This window comes from Hippoglossus hippoglossus, chromosome 19 (genome assembly GCF_009819705.1).
Source record: "Hippoglossus hippoglossus isolate fHipHip1 chromosome 19, fHipHip1.pri, whole genome shotgun sequence".
In the NCBI taxonomy this organism is placed as follows: domain Eukaryota; kingdom Metazoa; phylum Chordata; class Actinopteri; order Pleuronectiformes; family Pleuronectidae; genus Hippoglossus; species Hippoglossus hippoglossus.
In genome coordinates this window covers 20,072,317-20,094,540 of record NC_047169.1, presented here as the reverse complement: position 1 = coordinate 20,094,540, position 22,224 = coordinate 20,072,317, and the positions used below count along the sequence as shown (strand labels likewise).

The window sequence follows — 22,224 nt, the reverse complement described above, 5'->3', positions numbered from 1 at the left end:
GAGACTGGCTGCTTTAAGAGAGAGAGAGAGAGAATGAGATACTGAGCGGGTCTACTGGCCCGCTTGAAAAAGGTGAAATGTTTCTATTGCAAATATTGCAACTATCTAAGACATGACAGACTCCTTTGATCTATTACCACTGACACTGTCACTTGTTACTTTGATGAAGGCTCCCATTGACTTCCATTAAAACAAATTCCGCTTCTTTCGCAATTTACGAGCGAACCGCTTGGCGAAAGTCTTAAAATAGACAGATCACACCATTCACGTTTTGATATATTTTTTGTGCATGTGCGACCGCTACTCCTCCCGAAAAACTGCGGGAGGAGTAGCGGGACGAAATTCACGGCAGAAGAACTAAAAACAATATATATGCATGCGTTGCAATACTGCACACATAATAAGAAGTATGGGGAATAATAATATATGTGCATGCATTGCATTACTGCACACATAATAAACGCGTGAAACAAGCACTGATACTAGAAAGGTTTGAACTTGTCAGAACCCATAGTGGACGATTTAATGATCTGTGCATCAGTGTCAAATCTTTGTGGTCAAAGATAATTGGACTAGAGTTTATGATTTAATTGACATGTTGTGCTGGCCACAAAAAAAGATTAAAGGGCTGAGTATTGATAGAGTCGGAGGTTTTAAGTGACCTTGACTACACAACATCACCATCGGACATGTTCACGTACATCAGGTGTCGACAATACAATCTATAAATGATTTATAAATCAAAATTAAGAGATTTATTAACAGATTTTATGATGACACGAGCCCATCGGGCCCCAGTGGCCTAATGGATAAGGCACTGGCCTCCTAAGCCAGGGATTGTGGGTTCGAGTCCCATCTGGGGTGGTCTATCGTTTTGTAAGGTTGATTGTGGATGTTTTCATGCACAGACCATTAGTTAAAGCGAGAGCCAAATACCTGGAAATGTTTCATTTAGTATAACTGTCATAATTTATTGACTGTTTTATGATTTAATTTACGAAGTACTAATGACCTGAATATTAGATGTGGAGTATGATTTCCGGATCAATGTGGATTTGGATCCAATACTAACATTTTCCAAATTCTTCAAATTTTTCTTTCTCCGTTATGCTTGTGTCCTAGAAAGCGCTGCCTGTGAGGCAGCAAGCCCAACAACAGGACCCTGAAGCTAAAGCAGCCAAATGGAACTGAGCCATGATGCATCTCAGCATTAAGACCTGTGATGTCTGGAGTAGGCGAAATGCCTCCAGGCTGAAAAAGCAAATAAAACATGACATCAGACCCCATTTGGTTAATTGTTAGTCATGAAAACGACTAAACATTTCTCACTGCTCACATAATAAGGGCCAGGACTGTTTTGAGCTCTGATATCTGAGCTTTGATATTTCTTAACTATAACTTAAAGCAACAATTGTTCACGGACAATAAAACATTACATATTAAGACCAAAACCTCATTATATGTGCAATGTAGTGCTTTAATAAAAACCCTTGAGTGATCCATACCTACTTTACATCCAGCCCAAAATTGTCACAAAAAAAAAAAATACATTTACAAGCATTTTAAATGACATCACTCTTGAGTAAACGACATGGCACCTGGAGTTAAACACCCAATTTATTCAAGAAGAATAAAGAATTCCCAAAGGAATTAAGGTTCTTATCACTTATACATACAAATCTTATGTAGCGCTACAGCAAATTTGTCTGTAAAAAATACAAAGTTACATTTTCATGAGCCACTATACAATTACACAGTTCCTATCAATCCAGGCTGCGACAGCCACAGATAACAATGTGGCTGACATCTTAAACAAATGGTCCTTCCGCTGGAAAACCTGGACTAAGTGTCTTTGAGCAAGAGTCAAATCCTCAACCAAGTTCTGCTTTTCAACGGATTCTCACCTCTGACCTCCTTCAATAAGCGGGAAAATAAAGATAATTTTCAGACAGGCATTTGCATCATGGTTAATATATCTATGCATGAACAAGCCTTCTGTGTCTTTTTAGGCCATGCAAGCTTGAGAAGCCCTTACTACACACTGCACAAACATATGGCCTCTCCCCTGTGTGGGTTCGCATGTGTAAGGTCAGAAAGCAGGACTGGACAAAACCTTTCTCACAGATGTTGCACTTAAATGGTCTTTCCCCCGTGTGGTATCTCCTGTGTATCTTTAATTCTGCCATGGACCTGAAGGACTTGTCGCAGTCGTCGCACTTGAAGGGCCTTTCGCCCGTGTGAATCAAAGTGTGCCTCACCAATGCGTCCTTGCCAAAGAATCCCTTCCCACAGTGCTCACATGGGAACCGCATCCCCTTGTGATGGAAATTGTCATGTTTCATAAGGCATCTTCTGGAAGTGAAGGTCTTCCCGCACTGCGCACAGGTGAAGGTGGGCAAAGGTTTCTCCGTTATGGGCTCGCCGGAGTGGTGCACGCGCTCCACGTGCCTCGTCAACGTTACACCATGCCTAAACTTCTTGCCACACTCCCAGCAGAGGAATGGATATGCCTTGGTGTGCTTCTTCAGGTGCTCCACGAGGTCAGAGTAAGATCTGAATCTCTTACTGCAGTGAGGGCACTGAAATGGCTGATAGCCGGTGTGTTTCCACTCGTGTCTGATGAAACGCTTCAAACTGGGAAAAGAGGTCTGACAGTGGGTGCAGGTAAAAGGCTCGGTGGGATGATGGACATCGATGTAGTGTTTGTGAAGGGCCTTAAACACGGGGAAGTTCTCCTCACACTGGTTACACTGAAATGGTGTGTGGGACTCTTTGTGCATCGCCAGTGCCTCGGCGTCACGTACCAGTTTCATACACACCTCACAGTAGAGCGGGTTGTGAGTCATTTTGTGGGATTCCAATGTTGATTTGTATTTGAATGCCTTGTCACATTCAGTGCACTTGAAACAATGCTTGACATCCCCAGCCTTGTCTGGGTCCACCTGCTGCTCACTGTAGCAGATGTTTCTTAAATGAAACCTAAAAGTTTGTTTGCACTTGAACTCTGCGCTGCAGTGAGGACAGTAGAATGGACCTTCTACCAAAGTCTTTTCTTCTTCTGGGCTTTTCTCTACTGATTCTCTGGATGACTTCCTCTGTGCAGGAGGATCGTAATCGGGGTCGTGGTCGGTGTCGTCAGGCAGCGGCTCCTCGTTGGTTGCCTCACCAGGAATCCCGCTGGATGACTGTTCACCCTCATCTGCTGCAGTCTCTTGTTCCTTTGCTTTCCTGCCAGCCTTTGCTTTTGAAACAACTGGACATTTGTGTTGCTGCAAGAAGCGCAAGCTCTTATAAATCCTTTTGCACGTTGGACAAGAATAAGGGGGCTCCTCCGAGTGTCGATTCATGTGTCGCTCTAAGAACTTGGCACTACTCACCACCTTGCCGCACACTTTGCAAGTTCTCTTGTCCAAGTCACTGCTTTTGTTTGCAGCTGTGGTTAACTGTTGAGGGCTACTGTTAGTGCCCTCTTCCTTTCCTGATTTTCTCCACTGTGACAGGTACCCTTTCATTTTGAGCCCACGGTTCTTTCTCACAGGTCTTTCCGACAAAACATTTACTTCTGGCTGTTTCGCCCTGGTTCTGCTTTGCACTTCAACGTCATCATCTACAGGGCATTTCTTTTTCCGCCCACGTTTCTTTGGCTTCTTCTCCATGTCCTCAAGCACTGTCACCTGGCCGTCCTCACCGATGATCAGTGTTTCCGATTGGCCATCAGGGGGATCGGTTGCCATTTCACTTTCAGTGGCCTCCGTGCATTCCACAGAGTCTATCTCTGCTTTCACTTCGCTGCTGACACCAAACCACGGAGTTTGGACACATGCCTCTGTGCTCCCAGTTCCCTCCTCGTACACCTCTTTGTTCTCAGATTCCACCTCCATCTCTGTGCAGACTGTATAGACGAGTCCACTCTCCACCTCTGTTTCGGTTTGTTCATTGACGATCACAACTCGTTCCACAGGAGGGAGACACAGAGCTGACAAGATGCCACTATCGACAATGTAAGAATCTGAAAAGAAAATCATGGCAATTGTTAAATTGACAAATGAAGCCAATTAAGATGAAAGAGATACTATATAACATGTTAACAACTACTCTAATTGAGAATACGAGTACAGTGCCTGTTCTTAACCTTCCTGTTTGAAATGGGCTATTACTTTGAAGACAAAAAGGAAGTAATTCTATCAAAGTTGTTGCCATGACGGTGATCAGCGCTCATGGCAGGTCAGTCTGTCTGTCAGTTCGATATGGTGAAATAAAAAAATTCATTAATAAAATTACCTGCTGTAGTTTATCCGAGAATGTAGAACAAGACCTGTTTAACTCAGTGCGCAGACTGAAGGCACACTACACAGCCCCTTTCATTAATGTTGAAATAGTTGCGTGTACAAATCGCACCAAACTCACTGGACCATTGACAATGCACAAGCCAAGTGGGAAGCTGATTGGTTAAACAGTACACAAGAGATGCATTCTACATACAGACAGTACAACGTTTGTGGAACTAGAACTTAGATGTGTAGATGCCACTACTGAAACCACTTTTGCTGAATGACAACAAATTGGCATCAGGAAAAGTGGGGTCCTTTAGTCTGAGATGTGGGCTTAGGATTTTTGGACCACGCTGTATTTTACTGCATAATGAAACATGTAATATCTATTATATTGTGTGAATGGGTTATAGCTCACCAATATCCTCCAGCTGACTCAGGTCTTTGTGAGAGTCCAGCAGGGTTTTGAGCTCCTGAGGTTGAGCCAAAGTCTCCATGCATTCATTCAGAACAGAAGAGGCGTTGCCGAGCAAAGAAGCAATCTGATAAAGAGAAAGAAAACCGTAAGATAACAAAAATTCATCAATGGGAGGTGAAATTACTTTTCTTATATACACTTGAAACAGTGCAAAAAAATGACATTGTCGTGAGTTTTAAAACAATGTGTTATTAATTATAAAGTAGAAAAAGAAAATGCTAACAAAGAAATCACAAATTAAAACTGTGAATTTCAGAATGCTACATAGAGAAACTGCTACTCTCTACAGCAAAAGGTCAATATTGGAGGAGTATGAAGTGCAACAATAGAGATATGTTATGTGTGATAACCTGAAATGATATATTCAGTGTACCTGTTGGAGAGTTTGAGTGGGCAGAAGCTTTTCAAGTCTGGACAAAAACAGCCACATCAGTGTCTGGATTGCTTTGTCATAGGTGGGGCCAAAGTCTCCTGGGAAAACATCCTGGAACACAGAGAAATCTATAAATCTCTGAACTGTCCATAAAAGACATACATTTTCAAATAAAGAGTAATCAAGTGCATATCATAAAACTAAGAATTGTCATTTAAACATTAATCACATTTGATAGATTTACATAAAACATATTAAACAGCTGTGTGCACAGAAGTATACAGCCAAAACACACCTGGAAGAAGTTGCTTCTTTCAGCAGGATCTTGGAGCAGGTTGCGAACAAGGTTCATGAACTGCGAGTCAGGAGTGTCTGGTTCTGCATTTTCAGTCTGTAACAAAAGATGGTTCAATGTGGCAGGTGTCATTTAGGAACAAACGAAAATGGCACACAGTAGTGTGCATACTTAAAATAAAAATGGCCTCTCTCTCAATGCTAAAGTGATGAAAATATCCTAAATCCACACAGAACTTTATTGAGTTCTAACTTGACTCTGACCACATCCTTCCACAAAGTTTAATGTTGATCCATCAAGTAGTTTTTGCTTAATCTTGCTTACAATCAAACAAATGTACAGGGGAGGAAACATAAGCTCCTTGGTAGAGGAGATATGGCTAAAATCTGTGTGGCCTGAAATCTGTTAATATCAAGCTGTGACATTGTGGCTGGTTTTGTTATCAGCTAGTGAATTTTTGCTTCTGTGCGAGACAGAGAGAGAGCATGGCAAAACTTGATCCTAGCGACACTTAGTATAGTGGAAACTACCACAACGAACTGACATGTGTCCAACTGTCTGTGGATATTGTGACAACCTCACAGCAGTGCAAGATACAGTTATGAAACTGTTCACATGTGTAGCTGACATCAAAATGAAGGGTGAATTCCCAGATGTGAAGTGTGGTCCATCCCATGACTCCTGAGTATTCATGTAATAATATATAAGTCAGTGGACCAAAATAAGAGAGAAAACTAGAATTCTCACCATGTGATTGATGGCCTATGCCTAACTGTCAAGTAACAGAATATATGGTAACGATCTTTCTCTAACAAGTCATGTTGTTAAAGACTCTAACAAGGGTTTTACAGTAAATTATATCACTGTGAAGAAGACCCTTGAATGTTAGGATATAAATGTCATTACTTTGTTTAATTAAATAGTTGCGTTAAATATGTAAATATTGAATAAGAATATTGCAAGTAAGATATGAGGGATAAATCTAACCACTTAATTCTCAAGTGCAAGTCAAGGTTTGTGGCAAATCTGAAGACATTTGCTCGAGGTGTTCCTCAGATAGTAGAAGAAGAGAATGTGGATGACTGACGACCCAAAACAAATGAGTCTGGCTAAGGCTGTTCTGAAACATAAAAACACCATACTAAAGGCAATCAGTTGAATCAATAGTGGTCACATAACAGTGATGTAAACAAATGTAAAAACCTGACCACAGAAAAACCCTATTGTATATTGTAGGCTGCAGGTTGACTCACCTCAACATTCCACAGAAATCTGAGGTTCTGCATTCGGTCAAGGTGTGGCTGAATAATCTGGAGGTCGGCAGTTTCCTCAGAGCGACATAACTCCAGGATCAGCTACAATCAGAAGACCGCAGCAATAATGAAAAAGTGATTGTGAGGACATATGCACATCTGCCCATTTAAATTTTTCTTATCAACCATGTCTAAAATAATGAGCTGTTTTATGCCAATGACCAAACACACTTCTCTGAATAATGGTCCTCTCACACCTGCAAAAAAGATTTTATGTCTAACATTTGAAACTTTCAGTCATGTACATACTATGAATTTTCTTCCCTGAAGTTAAAATAAATATATGGGTCTGTGCATGCAAGGCTGAGGAATGCTGTGTGAAGAGGTGATGCTGGAGTAAACCACAACAAGGAACTGCAACACAAAGACCAACACTCGGGTTGCAATCGGATTAGATTTTCACAGTATAATGTTCTGCCTGAAGCATCTAGAAGCAGTGAAGAGGTGCATACTATGTAATTAGAGATGTTGAAAATTGGAGTTTTGTAATTAAAAGTGAATCAGATATTGTTTTGACAATTCAGAATGATGTTATAGATCTATTAAAATTCTTACTAGTCACAGTGAATGCACGACTAGTCAAAACGACATTGTTATTGTAAATGTTAATTCTGAATAGTCAAACTTGATTAAGACAAATTGTTTTGCTGAATGTGACTGGAGGTGTCTGTCAGTCGCACAGTCTCCGTCACTCACAGCAGACAAGCTCCACTGGGCTGAATTCATGTCTCATGTAAACATCTTCCAGGAGGTTGTTTATGTGCTTTAGGGCATTAACGCTGTGAAAGAATAATTCCTTTTTTGTTTACTGTGTTTTTCGCTATCAGTGCTGCCTCCCTCTCTCCTCGTTGAGTCGGGGAAGCAAACGTCGTTATGTGTGTGAACATTTTACATTTGAAAGCTCAAAGAAAACCTGTGTTAAGCTGATTTCACATGACACAGCAACACATCACTGCGGTATGAACCTGAAGTTGTTTACGATCCACCAGTAAACTGAGAGAAGAGTAGCTCCAATGTGTTTTCTCTTCAGGTTCATACCAAAGTCATGTTGTGCTGCTGTTCCATTAGCTTTACACAGTTTGCAGCTAAAGGTCTCTGAAGGCTTTAATGTAAAAAGTTCGCACACATTTGACGTGGTTGCCTCCGCCATTTTTCAAACGATTACTCCAGAGAGCAGATGGCGTCCTCAGGTGAGCTAAACAAGGCACCGGATTGGCTGGTTTACTACCCCCACTGTAAGACGAAGCTGTCACTGTGTGTGCTGTGCATTATAATAGGCCTGACTAATCGATTACTAAATTAGTTATCAACTATTCTTATAATTGATTATAATAGATTAGTTGTTGCAGCCCTAATGGAGAGGGGAGTGTTTATCTCTGGTCAACCTTTTCCACACAACAGAGCAGAAGCTGATAAAGTGATCAGCAACTCTTCCAGGTTTAAAATGTTGATGCAAATTGTGATTTATGAATAGAGCAAATTGTGATATATAAATATGGGCTACAGAAATAAAATTTGATTGATTAATTAAGGTCTGTTGGTTCTGTGATTTTTACCTGCCCACTCATTATGTCCTACTCTCCCACACACAAAAACGTTTCCTTACCCGTGCTCTTAGACCCAAAATGAGTTCAGCCCGCTGCCTCGTGGAGAGAAGTTGCGGGACAATCTCTGTGACCATGAATACGAACTCCTCGAGCAGCCCATAGTCCGACACAATCTTCTGCTCCACTGTCTGCCAGATTGCTGCAGAGACCAGTCGAATAGGTGGGACAAGGAGGCGCAAAGTGGAGAGGGAAAGTGAAGGACCTGTACACAAGGGAACAAAATTCAATTAAATGTTGAAAAGAGACATAACACTAAACCAAAGACTGAAGGCAGTATCTCTTTCTCAGGTGTGCGATAAGGAAGATTAATATCTAATCCCAGATAGTAGATTTTAACAATAGACAGTGTTGGGGATACACTTTGTCATGGTTCTTACAGCTTATTTCAAGAAAGATATGCTGCCGTCTTCTTTCATTTTTCAATGCTGTGTGTACTACAAACTAGACATCTCCTATTTTAACCAGGACACTAAAGTATCTGCCTTCAGGATATCTCAAAATCTAAACCATAACTATCTGCATGGGAAGATACTAAACAATAAAAGTGGGGAAATCACACGTTATCAGAAATATTTTTCTTTGGCTTAATCAACCCATCAAAAGGCCTGTCGAGTGGATATTAGGAGTTTATTGTCTCAGATGTACAGGGACACAAACAGGGGAGACGTTTAGGTTGGACCTTAGTTATATTTACAATAAAGTGTTTTGATGTTGTTGCTGAGTAAGTTCAGACAGTTATTACCAAGTTACTCATTAAAGCCTTAAAGTCCTTCAGTAACATGTTTATTGGATATTGGAGCCAAGCGACATTTATTTCCTGTTGTTGTTTATGACCTTTCATTGGTGTGTCATCATACTACGTCTATAAAGTGATGACATAAACATGGTCTAAAACTGAGGCTCGTATTCTGTCACTGCAGCCTCCCTTTAAGCCTTGGTCAAGACGAATATGACTGAATTCATTCCTGTCGGTATGTGGAAATACACAAGAAAGTGCAAATGTTTTCAAACACACACGACGCACATACATGTGTTGACCATTGTCCAGAAGGATAACAAACTATTCCAGTTCGGCTCCACTAGCTTGCCAGCAGCTAGCTCTAGCGTCAGCTAAGACGGCAGAGGCGACACCTAGCAATAGCCCGGAACCCGAAACTTCCACGTATACGTGCAGCTTTTAACACAACAGCCCGCTTCAGTTGCGTGGTGAACCAAGGGGATAAATCATTTTGTCTTAATTAGATCTAAATCCGATGGGTAGAGAAATATTTTAAACCCGCTCTTTACACAGTTAGCGATGCTATTCCCGCGCGCGCGCTGTGTCGCGGCCTAGCCAAACAAAACGAGTCTCCAGCTGCTCAAACTCACCCGGTAACTCAGAAATGTCTCCGTCCATCCTGTGTATCAGCACTGTGACATCACCGTCAGAGGGAAGAATGTCTGTCGCTGGACCAGAGTCAAACGCAATGATTCAATGACGTGTGTTGAAAAGACCGAGGAGGCACAGCAGATCTTTGTGCGTCAACGGTTAGTTCGCGGTCCGACCTGAACGAGTCCGACGACACGCCGCGACTATTCAATGGTTCCGCCTCAACATCTCTTACATAATGTATACCTGCTCAAAATAAATAAAACAATTCATCTATGTTCCCAGTTTTGCTAAATTTCGAATTACTCATTTTATTTAGTACAATTTATGTACTTGTTTATTTATTAAGAAAAGCACAAGTCTAGTTTTATTCTGTTGGTAACTGGGACTAACTCATCAACCCTGGATGGGGTGAGCAGATCCCACTTCCTGCTGTGGTTCTGTGAGAAGGTGGCAGAATTGTACAATAAATAAGAAAAAAATCAGATTAATTAATAACATGTTTGACTCTCAAATAAATATAAGAGATACCTTTAACGGGGCCTCCTACCCATCATGCCCTATATGGAATTACCCTTTACTAAGTCCTGGAGGCAGATCACTGACAACAATACATAGCAGTATCAAGGCATAAATCAGACAGATTATGAAGGATGGTGAAATGGTACGATTTAATGAATTGAATAATATGTATGATTCAAGAGATTTGGAATTTCTATCCTATTTACAAAGATCCATCTTAAATGTGCTTCTTTTAAAGAACGGATGTGGATGGATGTGAAAATCCCCTAATACCCATTAATCTGCCTCTTAGGAGCAAAGGTAGAGAATATACAGTTCATGCTCACACACCGGATCCTTTCATTAGCTTTTTTGTCAGAAAAAAACATATCCTTCTGATGAATTAGATATTACATAAATGTAATTGCTTTAGTATGGATAATTGGCCTAAAGATTTCATGGATTTAATTTCAAATGAACTGGCAGCTTCTGCCCTTTTTGAGTCCAATGATAGAGATGATGGGCCTTGGCTCTTTATAAGTTCATATTTGTATTAATATTGATCTGAACCCCTCTACCCCCTCACACCCAATTGGTTTGTTTTCTTTCTTTTTCTGTTTTATCTATTTGTTTTGTAATCGTACATGTTGTTGTATATTATTGCATTATATATTAGTGTTGTCAGTCAGTATGTACAGTACATGTATATATAGTTTGTAAATGTTTAGTCCTCGTCATATATCTCTATACAAAAAACTATCAACAAAAAAATAGCACAATCAAAAGCAAGTATGATGCTCAAATGATGCTGAAAGCTGATTTTGCACATGACATATAAGCAATTGTTAATTCACAGTGTAGCTTTGCACTACTGTGATCAGATCTATTGATTAAAGTGTTAAAATGTATAGGACTGGATGAGTCGTTGATGTGGAAGAGGCTGAGCTATGAAAACAAGTGAATTTGTACCAATGACTATAACAATTGTTGAACTGTAGGCACATTCAATATGGTCTCACTGAAATAATAAAAACTTGGATCCAAAAGGTAAAATACAGCTGATATTTTCTTTTCTTTCAAAAGGTAAAGTTTATACATGCAAAATAAAACAGTTACACGCTCTGTGCAATGAGAATGACCACAAACCACCTGTCAAACATAACTATAAATAAATACAAGACAAGAGGAGTTACACTGAATTTCATATGCAGTGTAACACAAATCAAGCTGCTTTCAGTGACTCTATAATAACCTGAGTGCATTTGTTGCACTCTTGAGTGTTTCGTCCTTATCCAGAAAATCCTCTCAGAGGCAGTTCAACCTGCCAGCTCCAGTGAACCAGCCACCTCCATCACACCAGTCTTTCCATTTGTCTTATTTCACCAACATGTCTCTTAAACTGTCCCCAGCTCATGGGCCAGCTCCACCCCATCATTTACTTTTGATTAGGGTGTCATCTGATTGGCTTCCTCTGGTGTGACATCACAGGACGTGAGCTCGGAGAAGAGAGCGGGTAGCCAGTACTGTGCCTCGCCAGCTGCTTGAGCGTCCAACCAGGCCAAGCCTTCTTTCAGCAGGTGATCCTAAAAACACCAGAGTGAAGGTTTCTCTTCAGGGCTCACACAGCTTATAACTGAATTCAATGTCTTTTTAAGGAGTTACTTTTATTCAGACTAGACAAGGGAGAGTCTGGCTGCCATATAGTGAAATAAACTGACACTTACCAAGACGTGACAAGCCCGTTCCTTCTCCCATTTCAAGCTCTCCTTGATCTCACCGACTGTGACGTATCCCTTTTTCTACAAATGAACAAAGAAACAAACAGACATCAGTATTTCCCAAACTGGCACAACCTATAATTAAACCCTTTTCTGACCAAGAATACGTTACATGGTTACAGAGCTGTCTTATCTATCTGTTTAAGTAATGACTGACTTTTTGGTATTTAAATTTAAATGATTTATCCATTTGAAAGTTTATTCTCTATTTAAACATATAATACAATAATAAAATAATTGCATAATAATAAATTGCAAAATTTTTACAGTGCCCACAGAAGGAAGAGTTTCTATATAATGTTCCTCACTTTATTTTATCTCGTGCCTTAAAGCAATGGCCCTGCATTCATTTTAGACTTGAGCCGTGTTGGAAGTGTTACAGAAATATTTGATCTTCTCAAACTGCCGTCATGACTTGGGGACTTTTCAAACTTAAGACAGACATTGCAAATGCATTTGCCTAATTAACTACATGTCTGAGGGTGTTTGTCACTGACAAAGATTATGTGATAAAAAAAATTATGAAGACCTTAAGAGTACTGACACTGTCTGTGATAATGTAACTTGAAAAAGGAATCTGTATAAAATCCAAACCCCTGAACCAGACATCCACATTTTGATTGCCGTTAACTCTGGTCTCCTTTAAAAATAGTACTTTCATATTTTGTAGCCATAAACTCAGATGTGGTTTAAGAGATACTGAACCAAAGTTACAGGGGGTCCAACGTGGTGGAAATAACTTTTTTTTTGCATTGAAAGGAGAATATAAAGATCTCAGGTAGGACCTTATGCGACAAAAGAACTTTGAAAACTACAGCCACAAAACTGTTGCAGTGGTATAGAGATCCTAAAATGCCTTCCACAGATATAATCAGATAAAATGTATCTTTTGTCAATGTTGTGTGATGATTGAAGATAGACACAGATACAGAGCAAGAACATAGCTAAAGTAGCTCTACCTTGACCAAATCTTAAACCAAGAACCCAGGAGCTGCATGTTACCTCAGCCAGCTGGAGAACTACAGTATGGTCCATGTTAAGCTCTGCTGGGACTGACTGCACCAAGTAAGAGCCACCGACTGGAATCATCCCAAAACCATTCCCCATCACCTTCAGCTTCTTTATGGCTCTCATCAAGTCGTCTCTGAGAAGGACATATTTAATCATGATGATTAAAATACAACTCAGACCAGACAAGGACATTTATTATACAAATATGATGTCTGGACCAATAAAGAACTCATTCATTTACAAAACTAGTGCAGTGCCCTTTCTAAAACTGCCTGTTCTTAATGTTCTGTTCTCTTGTCCTGTGTTGATGCTCCAGAGCTACCACAGAATTATTCCTTGTCATTAGTGAGTCCTCCTCAAACAGTTCAACAATATACTGTCCCTTTTTATTGCAGAGCGTCTATGGCGCAGAGTGAAGTTAGAAAACTTTGTGTTCATCCTTCCGGTTTTGTCTGCAATGAAGGTTTTATAATAACTGTTATTCATAAATTGAAACTGAATTATCTTTATTACTGTTCACGTGTGGTTTATATGTAGGTTTCAATTATTGACTTTACTGATGTTATGTTTTTCATACTTTACATGTCGGCTACTTCAGAGGTCTGCTAAGTAAGAGACACAATCTTCAGACCCAAAGTCACAACTTTTCAACAGTATAAAGCATAACAGCAACAACATGAAAGATGTGCTTTTTCTATGAAGACAAATTTATTTTTAATTTTATAATAGACATTCCAAGCGTGAAGCTGGTTCGCGAGATATGAGTTCCACATACATACAGACAGACATACTTTTTGGGAAATAGTAGGTAGATTAATGCTTGTTAAGTAAACCAAGATAGAGAAAACTTGACCGGTAATAGATGTTGTGTGTGTTTGAGTAGTTTTACTTACTGGCTCACATCCTGAGCGTATTTACCTCGTCCTTTCAGTACTCTCTGATGGAGTTCATCCAACGTAATGAGCCCTAAATGAAAACACACGGTATGAGGCTGCAGCAGTGCATTCACATTAAGACGGCAACTGGTGTTCATGACTGAGTTTTCATTGACAAATTACAGACCTCCGTTTCTGTGTTTCAGGGCCAGGCACACTTCAATAATCTGCACCCCGAGCTCATAATAGAAGTCACCGACTCCAAGCATCTCAGACCAAAACCCTTTCCCAGCTGTGGACAAAAAGAGGAATTATTATGATCAACTTGAGAAGATATGACCATAAAGCATATGATTTGAACCCACTTCCCTTAGTGTTCTTATTCAATTATATAGTGAAAGATTCTAACAGGCAAGTGGGTCAACTCCGATGGTGGCACACATTTCCTGGAACTGAACCCTGAACTGTGAGTTCTTGCGAATTTCTTGTTTGTGCTTGCTGGCAAACTCCTCCAGGTTTGATTTGAATGTCTCCAACTGCTTGGACATCTGGAAGAAAAAATAAAAAAATAAAAATGATTTCATTAAACAGTGCAGAACAACAGACACATTGACACTCACTACATGGCAACTATAGATTTGTGACTTTGAGCCGTAACATCATAAAACAAAAAAATACAAAACATTCTTTAATTGTGTAAAGATTTTTTTTTTTTAATGAATATTTAGGCAAACAGATTTTGGAGTCATCAATTGTTCTCTTGAGCTGCCAATATAAGTATTTTAAATCATTGAACTATTTTGATAATCAATTCATTGTTTAACACATTTTTCAAGCAAAAATGCCAAACATTTGTTACTTCCATGTTAACAAGTTGAGAATTTGCTGCTTTACCTTACATTATTGAGAAATTAATATTTTGATGTTTTTAGACTTGCTATTCAAATTAGGCAGGGCATTTAATGAGTTTATGGTCGCTCAGACAATGGAAATGGAAATTTTTCACAATCAATTAAAAGTGAAAACATTCATTGGATTAATCAATAGTTCAAATAATAGATGCAGCAGCCTCGCTTTATTATTTTGTGTAAATAAACTCAAAACAACATTTTTAACGTTACTATATTTAAAGCAAATAAAAAAAGAAAGGCCTCTACTAATTTTTAGAAGCAGTTAATAAACAAGTGAAATATTATTATTATCTTATTTTAGGTTTACATTATGTAAAACTAGGAATTGATTTCATGGATAAAAAGTGAACCTCTCCTTTATCGACTCACCTGGACAATTTGATCCACTGCAAGAACATTTCCTCTTTCCTTGTATTTGGCCTGAATAGAAAGAGAAATAAATAATCACAGTTGAACTAAGTACATGTTTTTAGTGAATGTAATAACACAGATGTTCAACAGCAGCTTTACCTCTGCCAGCTTCTTTTTAGCAATAGCTCCCGCCCCGACTCCTCTCCGATGCATTGTGACTGCGCTGAGAAAATGCACCGTGTTTATCGCAGAACAACGAAAACTACAATATTCACGTTTGTTAACGTTAGAACTAAGCAGGTTGTATTGTTTATTATTTTAATGAGTGTATTTCATCGATAGTCACAGTTTTCCCTTTAACACGCTATTCTCAGATAACATCTCTTATGACTGCAGCAGTCCGCTGTTATATTAAACTCAAGACAGGCTGGAGAAGTACAAATATTCAGGAATTTTCCAGGATATTTACAGCTAATCCAGTACAAGCGCTTCCATTTTGATTGGTAGGAAGTAAACTACTTCTTCCTGGTCGCTGAAGTGAGCAGTTTATGTCATACCGCCCCCTAGCGTCGTGACACTTTTACATTTATTCAAAATGTCAAAAATATTTTATTAAATGAAATTTTGTTTTACTTTAGTTAATTAGAAATATTCCCTTTACTTTTACTTCTATAATAATAATATATGTTTTGTGTGTAACTTTCTGACCTGAATACAACAGATGCTGTTATATGTAAATAATGTTCAGATCACTGAAGTTAAATAAAAGTTGTGTTTATTGTACTGAAGAAGCCAACAGCGACTCTCAATCGCTGATCTACAGTATTTCAGTTTTTTAAACAATCACATTTCTGAGTGAAAAAAAGCCACGTAATCACTCTCAAATCATTTTTTATTTTGCTGTGTGGTAATACCAGTTAAATACAAGTAGAATAAACAGGAAGAGTTGTCATAACGAGCCATCAAGATGTTAATGGTTTTATTAGGACGATGACAATCTCAGCAATTAATCAAATTCATGCCGAACAATTCATTCACAAGGCAACTTTATTTCTGGAGTCATTAATGCTGAGTTACTTGACCAGGCAGCAGTTCTGCAGATGGAGTCACACATTCAGATCTTCGCCACTAAATAACTCAAAGTAAGACATGAAAATCTGTGTCTTTATTTGACTGAGTTAAGCGGTCTGGGATTTTTCCACATTTTATCGCCACCGAACTCGTTAAAACTCAGAAGTATTGACTGATCAGACCAATCACGAGGAAACGCGCCTTCAACTGAGGCTGATCCATCATTGATGACTCTAAACAGTCACGAACAATAGTCATCGGATCATTTATCACCATTAAGAGACACCAACAAAGGTTTTAAACAGGACAATGAAGTCGAGACGATGACGTCTGGGAGCCCGCTGGAGCTGTGCGCGCTCCCGCGAAGTACATGCGATTCTCATGCAGGCAGAACTCGGCACAACACCGGAAGTAACCCGGAAGCAGAGGAGCTCTATTGAATTGTGTGTGGCTGTAGAGCTATAGACGGTTTGTATAGTGCTCTCACATATTCACATATAAGCTCCTTTGCCAACCGCCAATAAATCAGCAGCAGAAGAAGAGGAGCTCAGACACTGTCTGACTGTTTACTATCAGACAATGGATTCAAGCGACTAAGATGGAGAGTAAATAGCCGCTGGTTGTGTCAAAGCCGCCGCACCCTCAGGTTTGTTTGTTTCTTGTCTTGGAACGGGAGACATGCGCTGGCGTGTTGTTTTACAATTGGCCGCCATCACCCTGTGTATCATCCAATATTAAGCACATCTCGCCGGCCAGTCTGCTGGACTCCTCAGAGACTGATCCTCCCGCACTCAGAGTATTGTCCATTATGTGTCACCTGCAGCTGAGGACTCTGGTCTTTGCAGCCTGGGTGCTGGGCTACGTCGTCTTCCTGCTCTCCATCCGGAGGATGTGGACGGGGAAGTACGTCCGCAGTCCGCTCGTCCGCTCGTTGTTTTCCAACATGGTGAGCGAGGGCGACGCGGCCGCCGCGGACACTGAAGAGGTACGAAAGCTTGGCGATCGGCGGTGTACGAAGTTGCATGGTCACACTTTGTTGCCCGATCGGACCGACTCATTTCATTCGGTACCTCCATGAAGACTAGAGACTAACATCTGTGTGCATTGTTCCAAATAACCGAGCTCATAGGTTAGACTTGCAATATTTTCAATGGGATTTGGCGCGAGGCTAATCATACTGGTGCAAATGTAGGCATGATCTGATTTCTTTGCTGTTGTTTCTTTTTACTTATCCCCGTTGGGTTAGGGCTGTTTGGCCACTTTTGAAGTCGTCTTTTATGAACCACATTTACCATGAGACCGAGTGGTATCTTTTTTTTTTTCAGCACAGCGTTGCCTTTATTACCAGAAATAATTTTTTTCACCTAAACTATCAACATATTGGACCCAAAAATATCCAAAGGTAAAATCCTATATTTGTTTACTATAAAAAAAATGCATACTATCAAATGTGACTACAACTATCAAGATGTAAATGTAGGTTATAAATGTGAATACATATATAATAGTAACACTGATATAACATCAAGCAATATACACATGTTTGAGGTTAAAAAAAAAGCAGGTGTGGTCAGTTGTGCAACTCTTCAAAATAGTGTGAGTGCTCAGTTAGACAATAGGTAGATAGGTAGATCGCTGTCTCGTATTGTAGTGAGGGGAGTTCCTGAGTAATGCAAATATAATATATAGAAGGTCAAATGCTGTGTTCAGACACGTCTTGAAGCAGCTACGTCGTTAGATCATGCCGGTGTGATCGGGGACTCCTGAGGGTTAATAAACACTGATACTAATATCTAACATTGTGTCCTCCTGACTGGTTTCGACTGCCTGATTTCTCTAGCCTATCTGGGTACATATTAAATAAAAAGCGGAAATTCCGTCATTGAAAGGTTTCTTTATGTTGTCTTCATTTTCTCTGAAGTGGTACCGGTGCTGTCCTGACCTCCTCGGAGAATCTGTGAGGCCCCTGTTCGTTCAGAGCCACCTGGACTCGGACACCAAGGCTTTTCTCAAGCAGAGTGTGGAGAAATCTGGCTGGATGTTCACTCAGCTCTACCATTCCTTCGTATCGACGGTCCTCAGCCCTCTGGTCTCACGCACCTCCATCAATGGGTGAGCAGTGCAGCCAAGTCTTTGCCCCTTGTTTCATCAGTCAGTGTATCCTCATGCGGTGCTTGTTTTCTTTCTCAGGTATCTGGGCCGCGGCTCCATGTTTGTGTTTTCCGCGGCACAGCTCCAGCAGATACTCCGGATTGAGCCGGAGTGGAGGGCACAGAGGCTCCTGGACCTCGGAGCTGGGGATGGAGGCGTCACAGAGGTGATGGGGGCCCATTTCAACGAGGTCTATACAACTGAGGTGTCACCACCCATGAGATGGCATCTTCAGAGGAGGAATTACAAGTGAGTAGGCTGCTCTGATTTTGTTTTGTGTTTTGTTTCTCTTTCAAATCTTGAGCCATATTAAGTTAGTTAGCTTGGCGCTCCGTGCACAAAATTAAAAAACTGTATTTGAAAAAACACCAGTAATGATATATTTATTATTATTCTCATATTTATTATTGAGATTTTTCCTGTTGTCTGATCTACATCTTAATTTGCTGTTCATGCAGTTTGCACAAAATGCAAACTCACAGCTACCTCCATGTTTACCCGTTGTCTTGATGTGCTGAATCATGTTGTATTTATCGCTCTTTTTTATAGAACCACACTTTTGTATTCCATTATTAAATTCAGTTCCTCCCTTTAACCATTTTTATGTTGCTGGTAAGCTATTTTCAATGAAACTCTAGTTACTGCACAGATGTTTCAAATAAACCTCTGAAAGGATAAACTTCTTTGCCGATTTTAATTCCAGCAAAGATCTGGATGGATTTTAATTCATTAGTGAGTGAAAACTGTTTAAAATGATCTCAGACTTGATGACAAGAGCAGTCAGAGTACGATATAACTGTGTTTTTGTACTTTGCAAACTTCCTTGTTTATGTTGTCTCAGTAAATTTGAAGTGATGGACATTGCACACTGGTACAGTGGTTAGCACCTCAAATCAAGATGGTTCTTGGTTCAAACTCCAGTTTAGCTGGGGCCTTACTGTGTGGAGTAGAGATGTAACAGTCTGAGAACATTTTGTATCGCAATTAAAGTGACTGAAAATTATCACGGTTATCAGTATAGTTAAAAGTTGCTGAAGACATTCAAAACGTAAATTAAGCAATATATTTATTAGAAATAAAAATAATATGGCAACACATAACACTGTATCGAATGTGTAACATTAATATACTTTCTCCAGAGTTTGCCTTTTACATATGAAGAACGCAGGAGTAGATTCTCCGCTTAGATGCATTCACAACAACAGAAAGTGTTCACTTGTCAAGGATGTCCCCCGCCTCCTGCTCCAGCCTCCCCACTGCGTCCCTCAAATGAGAAGTGGTCAAGCTGAAGGATGGATCGACATTCCACAGCACTAATTATATCAGCCCAACTGCAGAGTTATATCATACTGTCTGGGCTCAACTGCTTTGAACTTCCACGTCCCCTAAGATTGGGATGGCTGACATCATCATGGCGATGTTGAGCCCAGCATCATGATTTATCACATTAACGTTTTTTATTTTACTGCTGGAATCAGACAGAGAACACTTCTGACTACAAATGCCTCTCCTTCTCTCTCTCTCTTGTGCTGTCATGCTCAGAGTGCTGGATATAGACGAGTGGCAGCTGACTGGTTTCCACTATGATGTCATCAGCTGTTTGAACCTGCTGGACCGCTGCAACGATCCTCTGCATCTCCTGCGGGAGATCAAGCGATCGCTAGTTCCCAACACGGGGAGACTCATCCTGGCCGCGGTGCTTCCCTTCCAGCCATATGTGGAAGTCGGTGAGTTGGGATTCAGAGCGTCATATTCCGGAAGAATATTGATAGAAATACCTGTATTAATTTACCTGCCTAGCATCAATTGAAAGACTTCCTTCTTTGCAGGAGGACAATGGCAGCGTCCCACAGAACACCTCAAGATAAAAGGAAAGACATGGGAGGAGCAAGTGACCAACATGTCGGATGAGGTGTTCATTAGGGCGGGGTTTGAGGTGGAGGCGGTGACCCGGTTGCCATACCTATGTGAAGGGGACATGTACAACGATTACTACATGCTTGATGATGCAGTTTTTGTTCTCAAGGCCTCCGAGACGAGTGAAGAGTCTGATCAGTGAAAAGCAAATCCACTGCGCAGCTGAGGCTCTTAACTTCATCTTGGATGGGTTTTAGTGCAATTTTCATAAGCTTCATTCGTACAACACGGTATTTCTGACTCGCTCAAACGGTGTGGGTCAGATGTGAAGCTCAGGTTCTGTAATTCCTACGTTTACCAGCCATCTAGTGTGACAGTGATACCTCTACCTTTTAAGCAAAAAAAACAAAAGTGGCAATTGACCGCTATTGAAATGCCACAGAAGATGAAGTCTCAGACATATCATCATGTTGTAGATGTTTATTCAATTAAAGTCTGTTATTTGTGGGAAGTGTTTACTGTTAGTGTTTTATCCTTCTGTAATAATACTGGGAAGAATCATTGCTGAATTAATTAACTCTGCATCTATTGCAAAGGACCAGTGTATGCACAAACATGGTGAGTGGAGCACCTTGTGTTGAAATGCTTCATTTTAAATTTGATAGTAGTGATAACAGGTGTAATATGAGGCCTTCTTAAAGCGAGCCTGTGTAACTTTGAACAGCAGTTACTGCAGTCACAAGTGACAACGACTGAGTAATGCTTAGAGATGTATTAAGTTGTTTCTCTGACCATTTGCTCCCCACCAACTCCTGAGAAACAGATCTGGCTCTTAAGCTACTACTGTACTGTTCACCACATCGCTGCTAGATTGGTCTGTCTGTCATTTTAAACTGAGATCAGCTCACTGCTGTGGCTGGAAATGACTATTTAGAGTAAAGTTGTGGGCTGGACAGTTCAAATATAGCAATTATGAACAACTTTCATATTAAATAAACTCATTGGACCCATTGCTTCTTTGTAAAATACTGTTAAGTGCAAGTTTCATGGTAAAACATTGTGTAACGATAACACAAGTGGCCATTAAGGCAAACTTTACACAGCAATATCTAACCACAGTGTTCTAACATTTGCCAGCTTTAACTACCAGAACAACTATGGCTGTCGCAGCTAATCTTTGAGTCAATTCAACTTTAAGCAAAGATGTGTCTGTGTTTATGCATCTGTTTTTTGTAAGAGAAAGATTTTGTTTCTTCCAAAAAGTTACATGGTCTCGCTTTATATCAGTGTTGTGCACCTTGTATGTTACTGCACAGCGGACGATTTTGAAATGTGCCACAATTAATGCAACATTTGCATTGAGAGAGTATGATATGATATGATGATGACTCAATAAAAACGATACATTTTATGATGCATTTCTCAACTCTTTTTTTGTCTGTGTCACTGAGTGAATGTGAGGTGTCGTTCTTCACTTCAAGGGAAAGTTTCAATTCAGTAAATTAATGATGCAGAGCTTGGAAAATGTCAAAAGACAATGATGTGTCACACTTACTCTTACATATTACATGTTCGCACTTGTAAAGTCACCCAAACCAAAATGTCAGAAGTAGAATAGTTACTAATGCTACAAATACAATATTTATACAATGCTATGGTAAAGCATCATTGGAGGTTTAGTTTCATTGTAAATATCATGTTCATGTGACGTCAAGTATTGTCTCCACATAACTTTTTTTTTTTTTTTTATTGCAAAATACAAGTTCAACAGGCAAAACCATTTACAACTACAACAACATAAGTACATTCAATCTAAATATACATAAATATGCATAAGCACCAAAATCATATGTGAGACATTTCAAAAGTAAAACTGATTTAAAAAAAAAGTAATGTTAAATAAATAAAATTAAAATATGGGTTAAATCTAATTTACCTTCAGCCTTGGGAGTAATTTATGATACTGCTGACAAATATTCATTTAATACTAAGACTTTTTAGAAGTTTAGAAT

At 39.8% G+C, this 22,224-nt stretch overlaps 3 protein-coding genes and 1 non-coding gene across 7 annotated transcripts; 2 read left to right on the top strand and 2 right to left on the bottom strand.

The window, feature by feature from the left end:
• The first annotated feature begins 791 nt into the window (after positions 1 to 791).
• On the top strand, positions 792 to 864 carry trnar-ccu. Its single transcript has one exon. It is a non-coding gene; the product is annotated as a tRNA-Arg (tRNA).
• A 724-nt stretch (positions 865 to 1,588) lies between these two features.
• LOC117752952 (zinc finger protein 135-like) lies at positions 1,589 to 9,889 on the bottom strand. Its single transcript, XM_034570696.1, has 7 exons — positions 9,706 to 9,889; positions 8,337 to 8,539; positions 6,671 to 6,772; positions 5,418 to 5,513; positions 5,123 to 5,233; positions 4,690 to 4,813; positions 1,589 to 4,009 (listed from the first exon to the last, which is right to left on the bottom strand). Exons 1-7 carry the CDS (start codon positions 9,731 to 9,733, stop codon positions 1,977 to 1,979), a joined length of 2,697 nt encoding a protein of 898 aa, XP_034426587.1. The 5' UTR covers positions 9,734 to 9,889; the 3' UTR covers positions 1,589 to 1,976.
• A 1,710-nt stretch (positions 9,890 to 11,599) lies between these two features.
• LOC117752695 (vacuolar-sorting protein SNF8) lies at positions 11,600 to 15,397 on the bottom strand. 3 transcript variants are annotated; one of them, XM_034570257.1, is made up of 8 exons: positions 15,293 to 15,397; positions 15,152 to 15,202; positions 14,281 to 14,419; positions 14,059 to 14,163; positions 13,890 to 13,962; positions 12,988 to 13,129; positions 11,932 to 12,006; positions 11,600 to 11,790 (listed from the first exon to the last, which is right to left on the bottom strand). In XM_034570257.1, the coding sequence occupies exons 1-8, from the start codon at positions 15,344 to 15,346 to the stop codon at positions 11,653 to 11,655; spliced, it is 777 nt and encodes a 258-aa protein (XP_034426148.1). In that variant the 5' UTR covers positions 15,347 to 15,397; the 3' UTR covers positions 11,600 to 11,652. The 3 variants fall into 3 exon arrangements, with proteins under 3 accessions (XP_034426148.1, XP_034426150.1, XP_034426149.1); XM_034570259.1 differs by lacking the exon at positions 15,293 to 15,397 and having other exon boundaries at positions 14,059 to 14,166; positions 14,283 to 14,419; positions 15,152 to 15,180; XM_034570258.1 differs by lacking the exon at positions 15,293 to 15,397 and having other exon boundaries at positions 14,330 to 14,419; positions 15,152 to 15,168.
• A 1,094-nt stretch (positions 15,398 to 16,491) lies between these two features.
• Positions 16,492 to 21,623, top strand: mettl9 (methyltransferase like 9). Of its 2 annotated transcripts, XM_034570235.1 has the most exons (6): positions 16,499 to 16,850; positions 17,028 to 17,189; positions 18,126 to 18,316; positions 18,395 to 18,604; positions 19,898 to 20,082; positions 20,185 to 21,623. In XM_034570235.1, the coding sequence occupies exons 2-6, from the start codon at positions 17,094 to 17,096 to the stop codon at positions 20,412 to 20,414; spliced, it is 912 nt and encodes a 303-aa protein (XP_034426126.1). In that variant the 5' UTR covers positions 16,499 to 16,850; positions 17,028 to 17,093; the 3' UTR covers positions 20,415 to 21,623. The 2 variants fall into 2 exon arrangements, with proteins under 2 accessions (XP_034426125.1, XP_034426126.1); XM_034570234.1 differs by having other exon boundaries at positions 16,492 to 17,189.
• Positions 21,624 to 22,224: the final 601 nt, after the last annotated feature.